Source organism: Peromyscus maniculatus, chromosome 6 (genome assembly GCF_049852395.1).
Source record: "Peromyscus maniculatus bairdii isolate BWxNUB_F1_BW_parent chromosome 6, HU_Pman_BW_mat_3.1, whole genome shotgun sequence".
Taxonomy (NCBI): domain Eukaryota; kingdom Metazoa; phylum Chordata; class Mammalia; order Rodentia; family Cricetidae; genus Peromyscus; species Peromyscus maniculatus.
Genome location: NC_134857.1, coordinates 89,062,393 through 89,078,505, shown reverse-complemented (window position 1 = coordinate 89,078,505; position 16,113 = coordinate 89,062,393). Strand labels below are relative to the sequence as shown.

General features: G+C 44.0%; 2 protein-coding genes and 1 pseudogene across 11 annotated transcripts in view; 1 reads left to right on the top strand and 2 right to left on the bottom strand.

Annotated features, from left to right (window-relative positions):
- Positions 1 to 6,203, bottom strand: part of Wdr47 (WD repeat domain 47) — a 49,395-nt gene extending 43,192 nt beyond the window's left edge. For 2 of the 10 annotated variants that reach the window (XM_042279736.2, XM_076574827.1), the window contains exon 1: positions 5,883 to 6,129. The gene's annotated coding sequence lies outside the window, so the exon portion shown is untranslated. Of the gene's footprint in view, positions 1 to 5,439; positions 5,835 to 5,882 lie in introns of those variants that run through there. The other 8 variants (XM_006979461.4, XM_042279738.2, XM_076574829.1 and 5 more) reach the window with 8 other exon arrangements.
- Positions 6,204 to 12,888: 6,685 nt separating this feature from the next.
- On the top strand, positions 12,889 to 13,148 carry LOC107401490 (large ribosomal subunit protein eL39-like; annotated as a pseudogene).
- Positions 13,149 to 13,826: 678 nt separating this feature from the next.
- Positions 13,827 to 16,113, bottom strand: part of Taf13 (TATA-box binding protein associated factor 13) — an 11,720-nt gene continuing 9,433 nt past the window's right edge. The window contains exon 4 of the mRNA XM_006979463.4: positions 13,827 to 14,867. Within this exon, the coding sequence (XP_006979525.1) occupies positions 14,697 to 14,867 (171 nt within the window). The 3' untranslated portion in view covers positions 13,827 to 14,696. The remainder of the gene's footprint in view (positions 14,868 to 16,113) is intronic.

Genomic DNA, 16,113 nt, shown 5'->3' with positions numbered 1-16,113 from the left:
AAAAAGATGTAATCCATTCCTGGTACTAGGGGTTTTATTTGGTGGCATATGGTATTTAGTTGGGCTATTGTTCCCCTTGTTATATTGTAATGCTACTTAAACTCCTTTTTTAGGAGCTTATTTTTATAAACATTTATATATGTTTATATTTTAGGAAGCTTCTACTATAGTGGGTTTCCAGATGCCTTTTCAAAAGACCTTTAGTGTTAGCTGTCCCTCCTCCACCCTGCCCTCCCATTCCCCACCCCAGTTGGTCCTCCAGTTCTGATTTCCCTTTTATCCTTTTATAACACTACATTGTATTTCCCCCTTCCTGAGAACATCCCTTCCTTCCCTCAAAGTGCCCTGCTCACTTAATAACAACTTAAGCTCTGTGAGTAGTCTAAATGAAACACACATATCTAAAGCTGAAAAACTAACATCCACATGAGAAAAAAACATGCAGTGCTTGTCTGCCTGGGTCTGGACTGCCTCACTCAGGACAACTGTAGTGTGCACTTGTAGTTCCACACACCTGAGAAGCTGAGGCAGGGGTATATGCTTGAACCTCAGAAATTCCAGGCAGTCTTATAAGCACAGAAAGACTCAGTTTCAAAGGATCATCATCATCATAATCATCATCTTACATAGCTCAGGCTGGTCTCAGACTTGAGATCCTCTTGCCTTAGCCTTCTGAGTGCTGCAGATAAAAGTATGAACCATGCCAGTGGGTTTCTAATATGAAGACAACTTTTAATTTTAAAATTAAAAATACGGCACTGAAGAGACAGTTCAGCAGTTTAGAGCACATACTCCTCTTTCAGAAGACCCAAGATCAGTTCCTGCACCCATATCCAATGACTTACAACATCCTTTAACTCCATCTCCCAGGGATCCAGCACCCTCCTTATGGCCACAAAAAGCACCTATTCACATATGGCATGTACACACATATACGCTCACACATGAATAAAAGCAAAACTAAACCCTTAAAATTTTAAATAAAGTTAAGCTAAAAATTATACAAATGAAAAATTTTAAATTAGCTCACAAAGGTTCTGTTCAATTATTGAGCTACAAACTAGAGCAGAATCCCCAAAATAAGATTTATAGAAACACTGGGTACTATTCTTAGATCTTATGTATACTGTTAATGGAGCCTTACAAAACCATCCTTCACATCCCGTACCATCTGGATGATGTTCCTCTGAATACATAGGAATATCTGTCTTGATTAAAGCACCTAGATTAGAACACAGTATTTCAGGTATGGTCTGGTCAGTAACTATATACAGTAAAACTAACACTTCTCATAATTTAGGGCATTACCTATCTCCCCCCTCCCTCCCCACCACCTTTGAGGCATTATTGTAGTCTAGGCTGTCCTGGAACTTGCTGTATAAACTATGCTACCTCCAAACTCACAGCAATCCACAGCCTCCGTCTCCCAAGTGCTGGGATTACAGGCATTAGGTAACATGTCTAACTGCTTTTTTTGAGTCAGTTTATCTCATGTAACACAAGCTGGCCTCAAACTTGCTGTGCAGCAGAAGCTGGCTTTGAACTAATGATCCTCCTCCCTCCATCACCCAAGGGCTAGGATTACAGGTGTGTGCCACCATACCCACCCCCCAATTTTTTTTTTCTTTTCTCAGAGCTGAGGGCAGAATCCAGGGCCTTGAGTTTGCTAGGCAAGCGCTCTACCACTGAGCTAAATCCCCAACACCATCCCCCCAATTTTTCTTAAAAATTGATAAACAAAACTTACCTAATTCTATTCCTAAATGTTCAAAATAGTCCTTGAAAAAAAATTTAAAATCAGAGGCTAGAGAGATAGCTCATCAGTTAAGAGCATGCACTGCTCTTACAGAGGGACTGAGTTCAGTTCTCAGGACCAACTTCATACAGCTCACAATCACTTATAACTTCAGCTACAGGAAAACTTCTGGCCTCCCGGAGAACCAGCACTAATAAGCACACACCCCTACACAAATGCGCGCGCATTTTTTTTGGGGGGGGGAGGGGGGAGGATGTTGAGACAGGATTTCTCTGTGTAGCTCTGGCTGTCCTAAAACTTGCTTTGTAGACAGGCTGGCCTGGCACTCACAGAGATCCACCTGCTTCTGCCTCCCTAAGGCTAGGATTAAAGGCATTTGTTACCACACCAGGCTAATTAAATGAATCTTTAAAACAAAAACATTTAACTAGTTGCCTCAGTAAGTAAAGGCACTTGCTACCAAGCACAATGACCTGAGTTTGATCACAGGACCCACATTATGGAAAGAGGGAGCAGACTCCTTCAATTTGTCCTCTGCACATGCACACAAAATAGGTAAATAAATAAATGTTATTGAAAGTTTTAAACACATATATATTTTTATGTGCTAACACCAATCTGCATACCTCAGATATAATAATTAAGTTACTATGATGAACATGAACACACACAAACACACACACACACACACACACAAACAGTTTTAAAACAGTGTGATATTTTATAAAGAACATGAAGGAAGACCTAAAGAAAATTATATATAAAATACCAAGGAGGTTCAGGAGGCAATGAAGTTTTCTGCTAAGAAAGGGTATAAAAATTATTCTTCTTTTTAAATTTTGTATTTTATTATTTAATGTATCTGAGTGCTTTGCCTGCATGTATGTCTGTGCACCATTCGGGCACCTAATGCCTACAGAGGTCAGAAGAGGGTATTAGATACCCTGGACTGGAGATATAGAGGGTTGTAAGCCATAATATGTGTGTTGGGACTTGAAGCCAGGTCCTCTGGCAGAGCAGCCAGTGCTCTAAGCCACAGAGCCATCTCTCCAGCCCCAAACTATTAGTCTTTGAATCTACACAGAGTAAGTGAAAAGGTACTAACATTTATTTACATCAAGTCCTGTGCTAGAGACTTCCATTCATTATTGATCTATAATAATTCTCATGCCCCCGTGATCATCATTTTACAGAGGATTGCACTTATGCTCAAAGTATGAACTTTGCCTCTAGAGAAAGTAAGTACATGGCCCAGAATGAAAGGAGTCAGTCTATCTAAATCAGTAGTTCCCAGCCTTCCTAATGCTGCCATCCTTTAATAAAGTTCCTCACATTCTGGTGACCCCAACCATAAAAATTATTTTCATTGCTACTTCATACTGTAATTTTGCTACTGTTGTGAATCTTAATGTAAATATCTGATATGTGACCCCTGGGATACGGTCGTGTGATAACCCCTCAAGGGGGTCACAACCCACAGGTTGAGAACCACTCATCTATCCACACCAGTCCCATGACAGTACCCTAACTTTTTACAGGGCTTAAAACAAGAAGGGATTATTAGAATTAAATATCGGTGAACCTAATATCAGTCAAACTTTCAAAAATTGGAATTACAGAAATGAAATGTGACTGTTTTCCTGTGCTATGTAAGGACGTGCCCTTCATTCACTAAGCTTCTTAAACTTTTGTACTTAAGGACAGAAGAAACTAAACTCAGCTGAGAGCTCACCTGAACTCCAACAGGAAATCTATTTTGAAATCTCTAAATGTTACCTTAGAAATTAATGTTAACATTGCCTCCTCTTTCTGTCATCTTTGTTTTGTACAAATGTATCCAAGTGAAATTAAGGACTACTTCCTGTGTCATTTACATGCCTACAGATCTGTTTCTTGGATACTGAAGCTTATTGATCCTTTTTCTGTTGTTCTGGGGATCAAGCCCAGGGTCTTGTGGAAGCTAGACAGTACTCTACCACCGAACTGCACCTCAGCCTGAAATGGTGTCAGCACCTCAATTTGAAAAACCTAAGTCAGAGGGACAAAAGCTATGTCTTCATTAGTCAAGAACCAGTGATCCACGGTGAGGATTATCCAGTGCCAAATATAATTCAAGTCAGTTAGTAGTAGTAGCCTTATTTGCAGGAAAGCAACACTAACCCTTACATACAAGAAGAAAACCCCTTTTCACCCACATCACCACATAAGAAAAAAAAAAACCTCTACCAAGAATGGCGATGCCCCTCAAGTGTTCCCTTAAATCCTTTAGGCCCCTGTAATAAACAAGCTCCTGGATGTAGAAATGTTAAGATCACACAGAAGATGGTAACGATCCTGGTCAGTGTTCCCTCTAATAAAATATACTCAATAGATGCCTTCCTATGTTCTCAAAGTGCTTGCAAATGAACTGTTCTCAACATCACAGTCCCTCTCAGACTAAAACAACACCAGGCATTATCCCTATATTACAGAATAAGAAAGAATACAAGGTCAATGATAGGATAAATTACAAGACTGTAATTACAGTAGCAAAGGGAAGCTTAAATCCAGGCAATATGATTTCTAGGGAACTGACCTACCAAGAAAAATTGGGCATTTTTTTTTATTTTGAAACGTTTTTCAAACTGTACCGAAAACTAAACAAGTCATATGGTACCCATTCAATAACAAATTATCTCACAAAACAAAAGAGACTGTGCACAATTATATAAGTGAAAACATTGGTTAATGTATCTTATGATACATTCCTATTACAGATTTTCATAAAAGGAACAAAAACTAGAAGGGGCAGGGTGGGAAATATCAAGGTAAATGTCACACACTCACACATACAATCAATAATGGCACCCCAATTCAAGGAGTTTATGTTTTGTTTGCTTTACCTACGGGTTACTTAGTTGTCTTTCCCGTGTGTGTTATTTTGTTGTTGGAAGCAATGAACGTACAATGATTCATTACATCTTCCTCATAAATGAGACCTCCAGAATGTGCCATATAAAGGAAAATCGGCTCTAGGCGTTTCTCCTTTCTAGTAAAATGTTAACATAACATATGCCAACACTTGAGACAAAAAAAAAAATTGAATTTGTATTTTCTGTGAAAAAGATTTACAGCCCTTTTAAACCTGTATGTTAATTTCTGTGCCATTAACTTTTTTATAGCATTCTATGAACTCTACAACAAAGGGGGGAAACTAAGTGTCAGGATTTCAACCGATGAATCTGGGTGGAACAAAGACTTCTCCTTTCATTATGCAGTGAGAACCAAGTTGCCAAAAAAAAAAAAAAAAAAAAAAAAAAGGAAACCAGAAGCTCCCCTCAGACATCATTCGTAGCTATGCCTGGATGTACAGGGGGGAAAATCATCAGGTCAAATACTCCTGCCTACCTTGGTCCCTACCCCTTTGCCCCAGGCGTCGTCCCAGAGCTGGAGCCCCAATCTTTTTCTCCCCAATACAGCTATGAGGCTTAACCCTCTGAGTTCCACAACCTCCTCCGGTGTCTTTTACGCAGGCGCCCACCCCCCACCCCCGCCGGCACAACCCGCGTTCGAAATTCAGTCCATGCCCCTGTCGCCACCCTCCCAGACCCCCCAAAGGCCTGCTCCTAGTGACCACGGATGCCGGAGAAGGCAAACCCGATCCCCTCCACCCCGTGTCTTCCCCCAGCCCCGCCACTCCCTACCCGGGAAAGGGACAAGAGCGCAGCCGTCAGTCTCGCTCCAAGCCAGCAGAGGGGCGAGGCAGATGCAGCGCAGCCAGCCCGCCTCGCGCCCCTCCGCAGCGGCGGCGAGGTGGGTACCCCACGCCAGGGCGAGGCGCATCGCTCGGCGGCCGGGATCGGGCTGGCAACGCGGGGGAAGGTGTGGTCCAGGAGCGGCGGCCTGGAGAGACGGCCTGGCGGGTCCCAGGTCCTGTCCCCTAGACACCCGGGGCCTCACCCGCGCCCCATCTTCTCGGCAGTCACCCCCCCCCCGAGCCTACCCAAGACACTCCTCCCGGGGCCGCAAACGCCACCCGGGGGGCCGCGGGGTCGGCGCCTCATCGGGATCGTGACAGGTGGCGACGGGTGACCATGGCAACCCACGGTGCCCGGCGGCCCGCCTCCGCCTCTTGGAATCCACTCACCTGAGGGCTCCGGGCGGAGCCGGCAGAAGCGGCGGCGGCGGGGAGGGAAACGCGGCGGCGAGGCCGGCGGGGCCGGAGCCCAAGGCAGCCGATTCCCGGCTAAGGCGCGAGCGCGAGGGCGGCGGTCTGGGCTCGGCAGCCCGCACGTCAATCCATCAGCTCGTCGGCCGGCCCTCCTCGCGTCCGCCCTTAGCCCGCCTCCGACCGCGCCGCTCCGCAGACTGCGGTTGTCAAGCGCCGCTGGAGCGGGGCTCCCAGCCGCCAGCTGCAGCCAATCACGGCCCGTCCCTCGGGCCGTCTCAGGACCCCTCCTCGCGGGGCGGCTAGGCAGGTGCCTGCGCAGAAGAGAGGCGGCTGGGCCGGCCCCGGAGCTTAGGGCGGGGCCTGCGGGCGGGGCCTACCACGGGGGGCAGGAACTAGGACTGGGCAGCCGGGAGGCTTCCTGGCTCTCCACGCCTGTGCCCTTAAGGATCTGGAGATGTCTGGAAGGAGGAGGAGGATGGAGGCCCAGAACCACCGGGTGACGTCGTGTCCCATAATAGCGTGGACAGGTGTGGTGGTCTGAATGAGAATTGCCCCCCCCCGTAGACTCATACATTTGAATGCTTGGTTCCCCCCCCCCAGTTGGTGGACTGTTTGGGAAGGATTAGGGCAGGGGTTCTCAACCTGAGGGTCGTGTATCAGATATCCTGCATATCAGACATTTACATTATGATTCGATTCATAACAGTAGCAGTAAAAGTAATTTTATGCTTGGGGGGTCATCACAACGTGAGGAAGGTATTAAAGAATCATTATCAGCATTTAAGGTTGAGAACCACTGGATGAGGAGATGTGTCACTAGGGGGTGGGCTTTGAGGGTTCAAAAGCCCAGACCATTTCTAGTTAGTTCTATGTCTGGTGCTTGGGCATCAGATGTAAAGAAAGCTCTTAGCTGCTTACTGTTCCAGGATCCTGCCTCCCTGTCGGCTAACATACTCTCTGCCGTGATATCATGGACTAACCCTCTGGGACCCCGGTATAAAATTAAAGGCTTTCTTTTAGAAGTTGCCGTGGTCATGGTGTTTTGTCACGCCGTAGAAAAGGAACCAACACAACAGGTCTGACACTTGCAGATGTAGAAGATCTCTGTGCACTTCTATTATATATATAGAATATGACGTCCACTGTTATTCTACTTCCAATAATTTATTAATAAAGGTTAAGTTGAATAAATCTTGCTTCCTTCCTCTTTTCCATACGCCACCTCTTTCCATGAAAACTTAGCAGCTTGTCTGCCCCTTCCAGTTTCTCCATGTGTAAAGCTAATCCTTCCTTGAAGCACTTAAAGTTAGTTTTTGCCTGCCCTTGTATTTACAGTGGGAGACTCACTCCTACAATATTTGTGCAGTAGTATTCTCCCAAATATGTGACGCTCGAGGAGCTAAATTAAACCCTCAGGAATTAGCCAGGCAGTGGTGGCGCACGCCTTTCATCCCAGCGCTCGGGAGGCAGAGTCAGGCGGATCTCTGTGAGTTCGAGGCCAACCTGGTCTACAAAGTGAGTTCCAGATCCAGGACAGGCACCAAAACTACACAGAGAAACCGTGTCTCAAAAAAACTAAAAAAATAAAAAATAAAAAAATTTTAAATCCAGTTTTAAAAAAGTCAGGTGAATCACAGCACTTGAAAGGCAGAGACTGTGGACTGAGTTTAATGTCATCCTCAGTTATACAGAGTTCAAGGTCATCCTGGGCTACAGAAGGCTCTGTCTCCAAAAACAAAAAGTACTAAAACGATGGCTCAGCAGGTCAAGCCAATTGCCACCGAGCTGATGATGTGGGTTCAGTCTCTGAGAACCATATGATAGGAGAGAACAAATTCCTGCAAGTTGTCCTCTATCACCATATGATTACTGTGGCTTTTTTTTAGGGCCAGGTGTGTTGGTGAGTGCCTTTAACTCAGCAGGAGGAAGAGTACTGGGGGTCGGAGGCCAGCCTGAGCTCAGCTACATAGTAAAGCCCTACCTACCCAGTCTCAAAATAAGACGGCACTGGAGAGGTGGGTCTGTGGACAGTGCTCGCCATGCAGTTCTGAAGAACGGGGTTGGGATCCTCAGCACCTGTGTGAGACCTGTAATCCCAGAGCTGCGGAGGCAGAGATGGGACCATGGGAGTGAGGGACACAAGCTGACTAACTGTCAAGCTCTGGGTTCAAGGAGAGACCTTGCCTTGATAAATAGGATGAGGAGTAATCAGAGAAGACACCCAATGCCAACTTCTGGCTTCCCATGCACACATAACACACACACACACACACACACACACACACACACACACACACACACACACACAAAAAGGAGGAGAAATTGAAAAAGTAAGTAATAGTTTAAAGGAAAAGTTGTAGGGAGAACATTTTTAAATTCAGGGGGAAATTTTTTAAAAAATCTGAACTTCAAAACATCAATTGCCCAGTTCACCTAAACCCTGGAAGAAAATCATTTAACAAGTATCTTAGTCCCTATTCTATTGATGTGAAGAGACTCCATGACCAAGGCAACTATTCCAAGAAAAAGCATTTAACTGGGGTGGCTTACAGTTCCAGGGTTTAGTTCATTATCATCATGGCAGGCAGACACTGGAGCAGCAGAGGGAACTACATCCTGATTCATGGTCAAAGAGAGAGACTCTGATGACGGGCAGTGGTGGCGCACACCTGAGGCAGAGCCAGGCGGATCTCTGTGAGTTCGAAGCCAGCCTGATCTACAGTGCGAGATCCAGGACAGGCACCAAAACTACATGGGGAAAAATAATGAGAGAGACTCTAGGCCTGGCACAGGCTTTTGAAAACTCACAGCCCATCCCCTCACCCCTCAGTGACACACTTCCTCCAACAAGTCCTCACTCCCTAATCTTTTCAATCCTAATAGTGCCACTCCTTGGTGACTAGGCATTCAGATATATGAGCCGACGGGGGCCATTCTTATTTAAACCACCACAAGCTTGGCAGAAATGAAGATATTCTATAGAGAAATGTGTGCCCCGCCTCTCAGTTACCAGACTATTGAGATAGTCCCTAGGACATTGGAATTTCTGGGGGGAATCTCATGCTGAAAGGCTGAAGTGGGTGCCATCCAGAGGCAGACTTGGTCTCCAGGAAGGAGATGCCACACAATGTTGACCACGGGTTAGACTACCTGGTAGCAGAGGTTGAAGCCCAGGCCAGGACGGCTTAGCCATGATTGTTTCTGACCCTCTTGGCGGTGCCCTGAAGACAGATGTGGAGAGCGCTGGTTTGTTCTTCCCCTCATGTGGCCACACTGAAGGTGGCCTTTCTCTATGACTTGTCTGTTTAATTGGTATACTGAGGACAGGAAACTGAACGGAGGTTATTAGGGCTGCCAGGGCCCAGGCTCTGACCCAAACAACTCTGGTAACATTGATTATGAATCTTCTCAGTGACAGAAGAAAATAAGAAAAGAAATATAAACACAATCTAACATTACCTGGGGTCCTCATATTTTAAAAAAATGCTTCACGGAACATCAGAATCTAACAAGTGGCAGACATAACGCCTCCTGGAAATGGTCTCAGTATTTTGCCGGGTTAGTTCATCTAAAGAACTACGTCTAAATTTTGCCTGCCAGACAGTGGCAACAGCATCTAGATGTTTAAATCTTCAATGGGAACTAGAAAGATACCAGTCTTGTACAATCAGATAACTGTGAATAGAGTCAGAAATGTGATAGAAGAAAAACAACATCCTGTTTTTCTGGTACTGGGTTGGTTTGGGCTGTCAAGAAGTACAACATAGTGTCTATGCCTCACAATCCCTCTTAAGGCGCCTCTTACAGCATGACGTAAGTGGTGCATGCCTTTAATCCTAACACTCTGCAGGCAGAGAAAAGTGTATCTTTATGAGTTCGAGGCCAGCCTGGTCTACAGAGCTGAGTTCCAAGATAGCCGGAGCTACACGGAGAAACCCCCGTCTCAAAAAACAAACAAACAAACAAACAAAAGATGACTATTCATTATTCACATTGGAGTGATGAAAGGCAATGATTTGCCCAAGGTTCCATAGCTGACATGCAGCGAGCCTGGAATCTAGACATTCTAACCAGTCTTGAGGACCTAGAGGTGAGCAGATGCTGGCAGACAGACAGACAGGAAAAGGAACACAGATAGATAATACACGTGACAAACTGCAGCTTCTTCCTCCCCTCCCTGACCTGAGACAAGGGCCTGAGGGGCCTTTTCTCCCACCGGCAGGGCTCTTCTCCCAGCTCACCTGTCTGGACTGGTCAGATGCATTCAAGGTCGGTCCTGAACCTGTGTTCCTGAAGCTGCAGACAGACCTATTCGCTCCCCTTTATTTGTCTCAATGACCAAGCCTACCTCGAGCTGGGGGAAAGGAACCTGCCCCATACCACTGTAATACACTGTTTGCCTGAAGCTGTAGGCCTGTTAGCTCGTCTTTGTGTAAACTGGCCAGCTCAAAACTAGGGGAAGGACACCTATTCCAGAACACCAAAAGCACTTAAGACTCCCAGTCCTCCATGGGAAAAACAGACCAGTTCCTGAATGCCCCCTCTGCTCTGTGGGGAGCCTGTGTGTGTGTGTGTGTGTGTGCTGTGTATGTGTGTGAGTGTGCTTCACTTTAATAGTTTGTTGCCTGCTGCTGTGTGTTATGGCTGAGGAAAAAAGCAAACAAACAAAAGACAAAACAAACAATCAAGACACCTAGACAGTAACATCTAACTCTTAAGACCTTATTTCCTATCCTACTCCCTTGTATCAAAATGTATTTAATAGCTTAAAGAAAATGAACTTTACTCTGATGAGGTAGGGAGGAGGGAGGATTTTCTATTCATGCCCCCCATACTCTATGGCATAGTGTTACAATGTACATCTAAATTTTCAGTAAAAAATCAGCACTGTTAGAAGCTAATTCATACTGTTTATACTTCTGAAGAAAGGCGGTACAAGTGAGTAAGAAACGGACCAGACCGGAATAAGACAGCAGGTACACCTTACCACTTGTGCGTTGATAATGCAATGACTTTGTATATTTGCTTCCGAATGAAACATCAGCTCCTACAGTCTGACCTTAATATCTGGTACCTAAGGTGTCTCGTTTCCTTCCATACTCAGCCAGTGTTGAGATTAGATCTTTTGGCTGTGGCTCCCCCAGCTGCATAGCAGCAACCTGTTCAGAAAAGACAAAGCTTTCTTAGATGGACTGTCCTTAGACCCTGAGGTGCCGCCTCAGCCATTCACTAAGTGTTTCCTGAATGCCTACTGTGATTCAGGAACTGGGTCAGGCATCGTTTGGAAACGCAGGTTCTAACATGACAAAATGACTCATGGCGCCCTGTGACTTAAATGTCTACAGGCTAAGGTGGATGCTTTTGAAGATGATTCTCAAATCTCATGTCTAAAAAGGCAAACAGAAGCTTTTGGTTTTCCTCCCAAGTGTCACAAAGGAATCTGAGCACAAACCTAAACAAGGAAATTTTAAACCAAGGTGTCCAGAGAGAGAGTTCAGTGGAAATGAGGGGACTTGGTTAAAAGGAGCCGCTTGGCTCACTGGATCCTCAGCACACCGGGGGTTTGTGCCTCAGGGTCAGCAGCATCCTGGCCTTGGGAGAAACACGTCTGCCGCCATCACTGCTTCTCCTTAAACAGATCCAAGGATTAAATCCAGGGCCAGGTGTGGTAGCCCACAGCTCTATCCCCAGTAGCAAGAGGCAGGAGGATCAGAAGTTCAAGGCCAGCCTCTTCTATACAGGGAGTTTCACAATAGCCTGGGCTACATGAGATCCCACCTTAACTCCTTCCCTGTCACTCCAAACCTGCTGCAAACAAACAAACAAACAAACAAACAACCATTTACATGGATCTACCAAGGCTCCTCAACAAAGCTTAAATTACACATGTATATGGTTAAAAACACATCATTGTTTCAAATAAGAGGGATGTTTTATTTATGTTAATATCTGAGCATTAATAAAGGTAATTTTGTAAAGTAAAACAATACTCCAGGGTCAGTAAGGTGGCTCTGCGAACTAAGGCACTTACAACTTAAACCTGATGGCCTAGGTCGGACCTCAGGGACCCACTTGGTGGAAGGAAAGACCCAGTTCCCACAAGCTGTCCTCTGATCTCGACACGACTACAATGGTACACGCATGCACATAAGCAAACATACAAAATAAATAAGTATAATAAAAATTGAGGAATGAGCTTGAAGCCATTTAGTAGACTTTCTATGACATCTGAGTAGATACTGTATGTTGTATTTGTTACTTTTTTTTTTTTTCTGGAGCTGAGGATCGAACCCAGGGCCTTAGCACTTGCTAGGCAAGCGCCCTACCACTGAGCTGACTTTTTTTTTTTAATCCATGTGACCAAATATCTAACAGAAGTAACTTATAAAGGGTTTATTTGGGCTCAGGATTTGAAGGGATACATACAGTCCATCAGTACAGTGGGAAAGAATGACCTCTAAACTCAACATTTAAGTAAGCTAGATATTCAAAGCCATGTTAAAGTGACAAGCAGACACCATGAATGAGTCTTGTTAAGTAAGGTACATGAAAAATCAAGCTAAATTTCCAGCGTCAGCAACGAGACAAATGAGCTGAGGGCATTTTCCTAGCAACACACACCTCTGCACTGCTCAGACCTGGTGAGCCACTTTCCCCATAACTACACTGACTCCATTCTAGCTTATCTGATGCTCTGGACGCGCATTCCTATAATTTCCCTCATTTGATTTACCCTCATTATACTGTTTCTGTTTCTGTGTGTCTGCCTAGAGGCAAGAGGACAAGTTTTACTTACATTTGTAAGCTGGTATTCACGTTCTTCTGTCACTCTCCTGAGCGTGTGTGTGTGTGTGTGTGTGTGTGTGTGTGTGTGTGTGTGTGTGTGTGTTAATTTTTAAAATTGTATGTTATATAGACAGTAAAATGGCTCTTCTCCTTTCCTCCTCCATCGTGCGGTGGACTCCTGACTTGGCTTCTCACCATGTCTTCTCACGAGACTTTCAGAATCAAGTGATTCCTGGTCAAGAAACAAAAGCAAAATCATCCTATTCCTCAGTGGATTTGGATGAAAACTGGTAACAAAATAAAGCACAACTCTAAGAGAAGACATTGGAGGAGAACAAAGCTGGGTCTGTAAGGATTCACACAATGGCAAGACAGTTTGTACTGAATTGTGGGTCATCAAGCAATCCTACCACATAGAGTTCAATATTTTAACCTGAAGACTTGGTTGTGTTTTAAGTCGGGGAAGTAGTTTGTCCAGTAATAAAATGTAGAACCTTCCAGAAAACAAAAACAAAAACAAAACAAAACAGTAAAATGGTCATTAGTAGAAAAGTAAGCCATTTAAAATGACTGGGACATTGAGTCAGTCAGGGTACAAACACTTTTCTGCACAAAGTAAGTAAAAACTAAATAGCAGTCAGTGTAATTCTTTAGTACACTTTTCAGAATGGAGCAGCCCTGATTAGCAAAAGTAGTGACAGACAGCTGGCCCTGATGGCACAAGCCTTTACTCCCGGCACTGGGGAAGCAAAGGCAGGTAGATCTCTGAGTTCAAGGCCAGTCTGGTCCACTTAGTGAATTCCAGGACAACCAGGGCTATGTATAGAGATGCTGTTTCAAATCCCACCCCCCAAATAGTGACAAATATTATTCCACCACCATGCTTTGTTAATTTTTAAAATTACGTTTATTTTGTGTCTATGTGGGGTAGAGAAACCTGAGCATATCAAGGAGTGTGCGTGATTAGATGCCAACCCGAGGGTCTGAGGTCCTGAGTTCAATTCCCAGCAACCATGTGGTGGCTCTCAACCATCTGTAATGAGATCTGGTGCCCTCTTCTGGCCTGAAGGCATACATGCAGGCAGAGCACTGTGTACATAATAAATCATAACAAATAAGTCGCAAACTCAAGTATTAGCGTGTTTAATTCTTCATTCTTTATTCTTTGTATCAGCAGATTAAACAGGAAGTATTTCCCCAAGTCTGATTTAGGGATGTTAAGAAGCACCAGTTTCAGAGTAACATTCAGTAAATTTAAATGCAATTTTAATCCTTATTATAAGCTAAATAGAACAATAATTTAATGCAATAAGCTAAATACACACAAAGCCTGCATATCCTTTACTACAAAAATGGTTTGCACAGCCACATATGGGTTGGATCAACTGTACATTTTCACAATGAAAGTACTCATTTATATCACTAGAATACCACCTAAACACCTGTCCTGACCTCAGGTTTATAAGCCTTGCCATCCCTACTACTGGAAGTATTTATTTTTAGAATTTTTCTTCTATCAAGGAAGATGATGGCCACTAACATTTAACAAATAGTAGTTTCTTTAAAAAAGAAAGTGTTCTTTAGAGAAGAATATTAAAACAAACTCTTACAAGAACTTAGTTCCTTAAAAGAAACACAAACCAGTCCACTCTCTTTAATAACTCTCTGCCACTGTCATAAAAACTTGAAATACATCAAGGACATGTCTCAACTTTCATAAAGTCAAAAGGACATTTAGATTGCATATTATGCAGCTAAGGTATATAGCTTGGCACACACAAGTCTGCCTTGGGGAGCTGGAACTGCATGGTTGGCTGTATTTTAAGTTAGTAGTCAGTAAAGCCCAGTAAAGAATTCAAATACAGCCAGATCAAGGCAGGCAATGAAAGGCTCAAGTTATGAAGCTAAAATTGAAGACCTCTTTCATTGTGTGCCTAGCAGTCATGATATTACAACGCATGGTTTCCAAATAAAACATCAAAATTCCAGAAATTACAAACGGTGTCAAGATCCATAGTTGGCTTCATCAAAAGCTTTCCGAGCCCGTTTCAACTCTTCGTTCATAGTCAGTAAGTCTTTAACTCTAGCGAACTTCCTTGGGTCCTTTCGAATCAGGAAGACAATATCTTCAACTTGCACTCGACCCTGTCTTCCAATCGACATTGCCTTGTGAGTCTATGACAAGGAAACACATTCAGTTTTAAAAGTCAAATATTTTTGTGTTTTAATTTGCTGGTGTTTAAGCATGCTGGTGAGGCTGAAGTTACAGCTACTCATATGTGAACCATCCGTACAGTCATCTCCTTGTCCCTTTTCTATTGCATAGTTAGCAATATTTTCTTTATGCTTTATTTTTCTTTATGCTTTTTTTATTTGCAATAAGGACATTAAAATTACCAAAATGAGCTAGACAAGGTGATGCACATCTTTAATCCCAGCAGAGACAGAAACAGGCAGATCTCTGTGAGTTCGAGGCCATCCTGGTTTATATAAACATTTATGCAGCAAGTTCCAGGCTAGACAGGATTACATAGTGAGACCCTGCCTCAAAAACAGATAGACAGACAGATAAAGAGATAAATAGACTGAAAACAACAAAATCTAACAAATTTGGAGATGCATCCACTTTGTTTTGTGATATAGGTGGAGTTTTGTTTTGTTGGAGAGGTGGTCTTGTTAAAGGTGTTCTGGGGAACAGTGATTGGGTAATAGAGATTAGGCGAATAATAACCTCAGGGTCTAAGGGCTTGGGAGGAAGGGAGGTTTATGGAGGCTAAATAGTAAGACGGTCACAAGACTGCTTAGACCTTTGATACAAAATCTGTACTTGGAGACACAACTGTGACATTTGTTGTTGGTTTGTTTTTGAGACATGGTCTCACGATATAACCTGGACTCACTATATAGACCTGCCTGGCCCTGAACTCAGGCCCTCTTGTCTGATTTCTTACTGTTCATCTTTTGAGACAGGGTCCCTGTACATAGCCCAGGCTGGTCTCAATTGAGACAATCCTCCTGCCTCTGCTACAAGTTCTGGGATTTACAAGCATGTACCACACTGACCAGCTTTGTTTTTGTTTTTTGAGGCAAAGTCTTGCTATGTAGCCAAGACTGGACTTGAAACTGGGGTCCTCCTGCCTCAGCCTCCTGAATGCTTAGCATGTTGAGATTACATCCTCTCGTTCCTGGCTGTTTTGTTAGTGTCGGGTTTTGTTTTGTTTCTTTCGAGACAGGGCTTCTCTGTGTCTCATCTTGGAGCCTGTCCTAGAACTCACTCTGTAGACCAGGCTGGCCTTGAACTCAGAGATCCATCTGCCTCTGCCTCTGCCTCCTGAGTGCTGAGATTAAAGGTGTTGCACCACCGCTGCTTGGCTTATTTTATTTTTTTAGACAGGCTCATTATGTTGCTCTGGATGGTCTA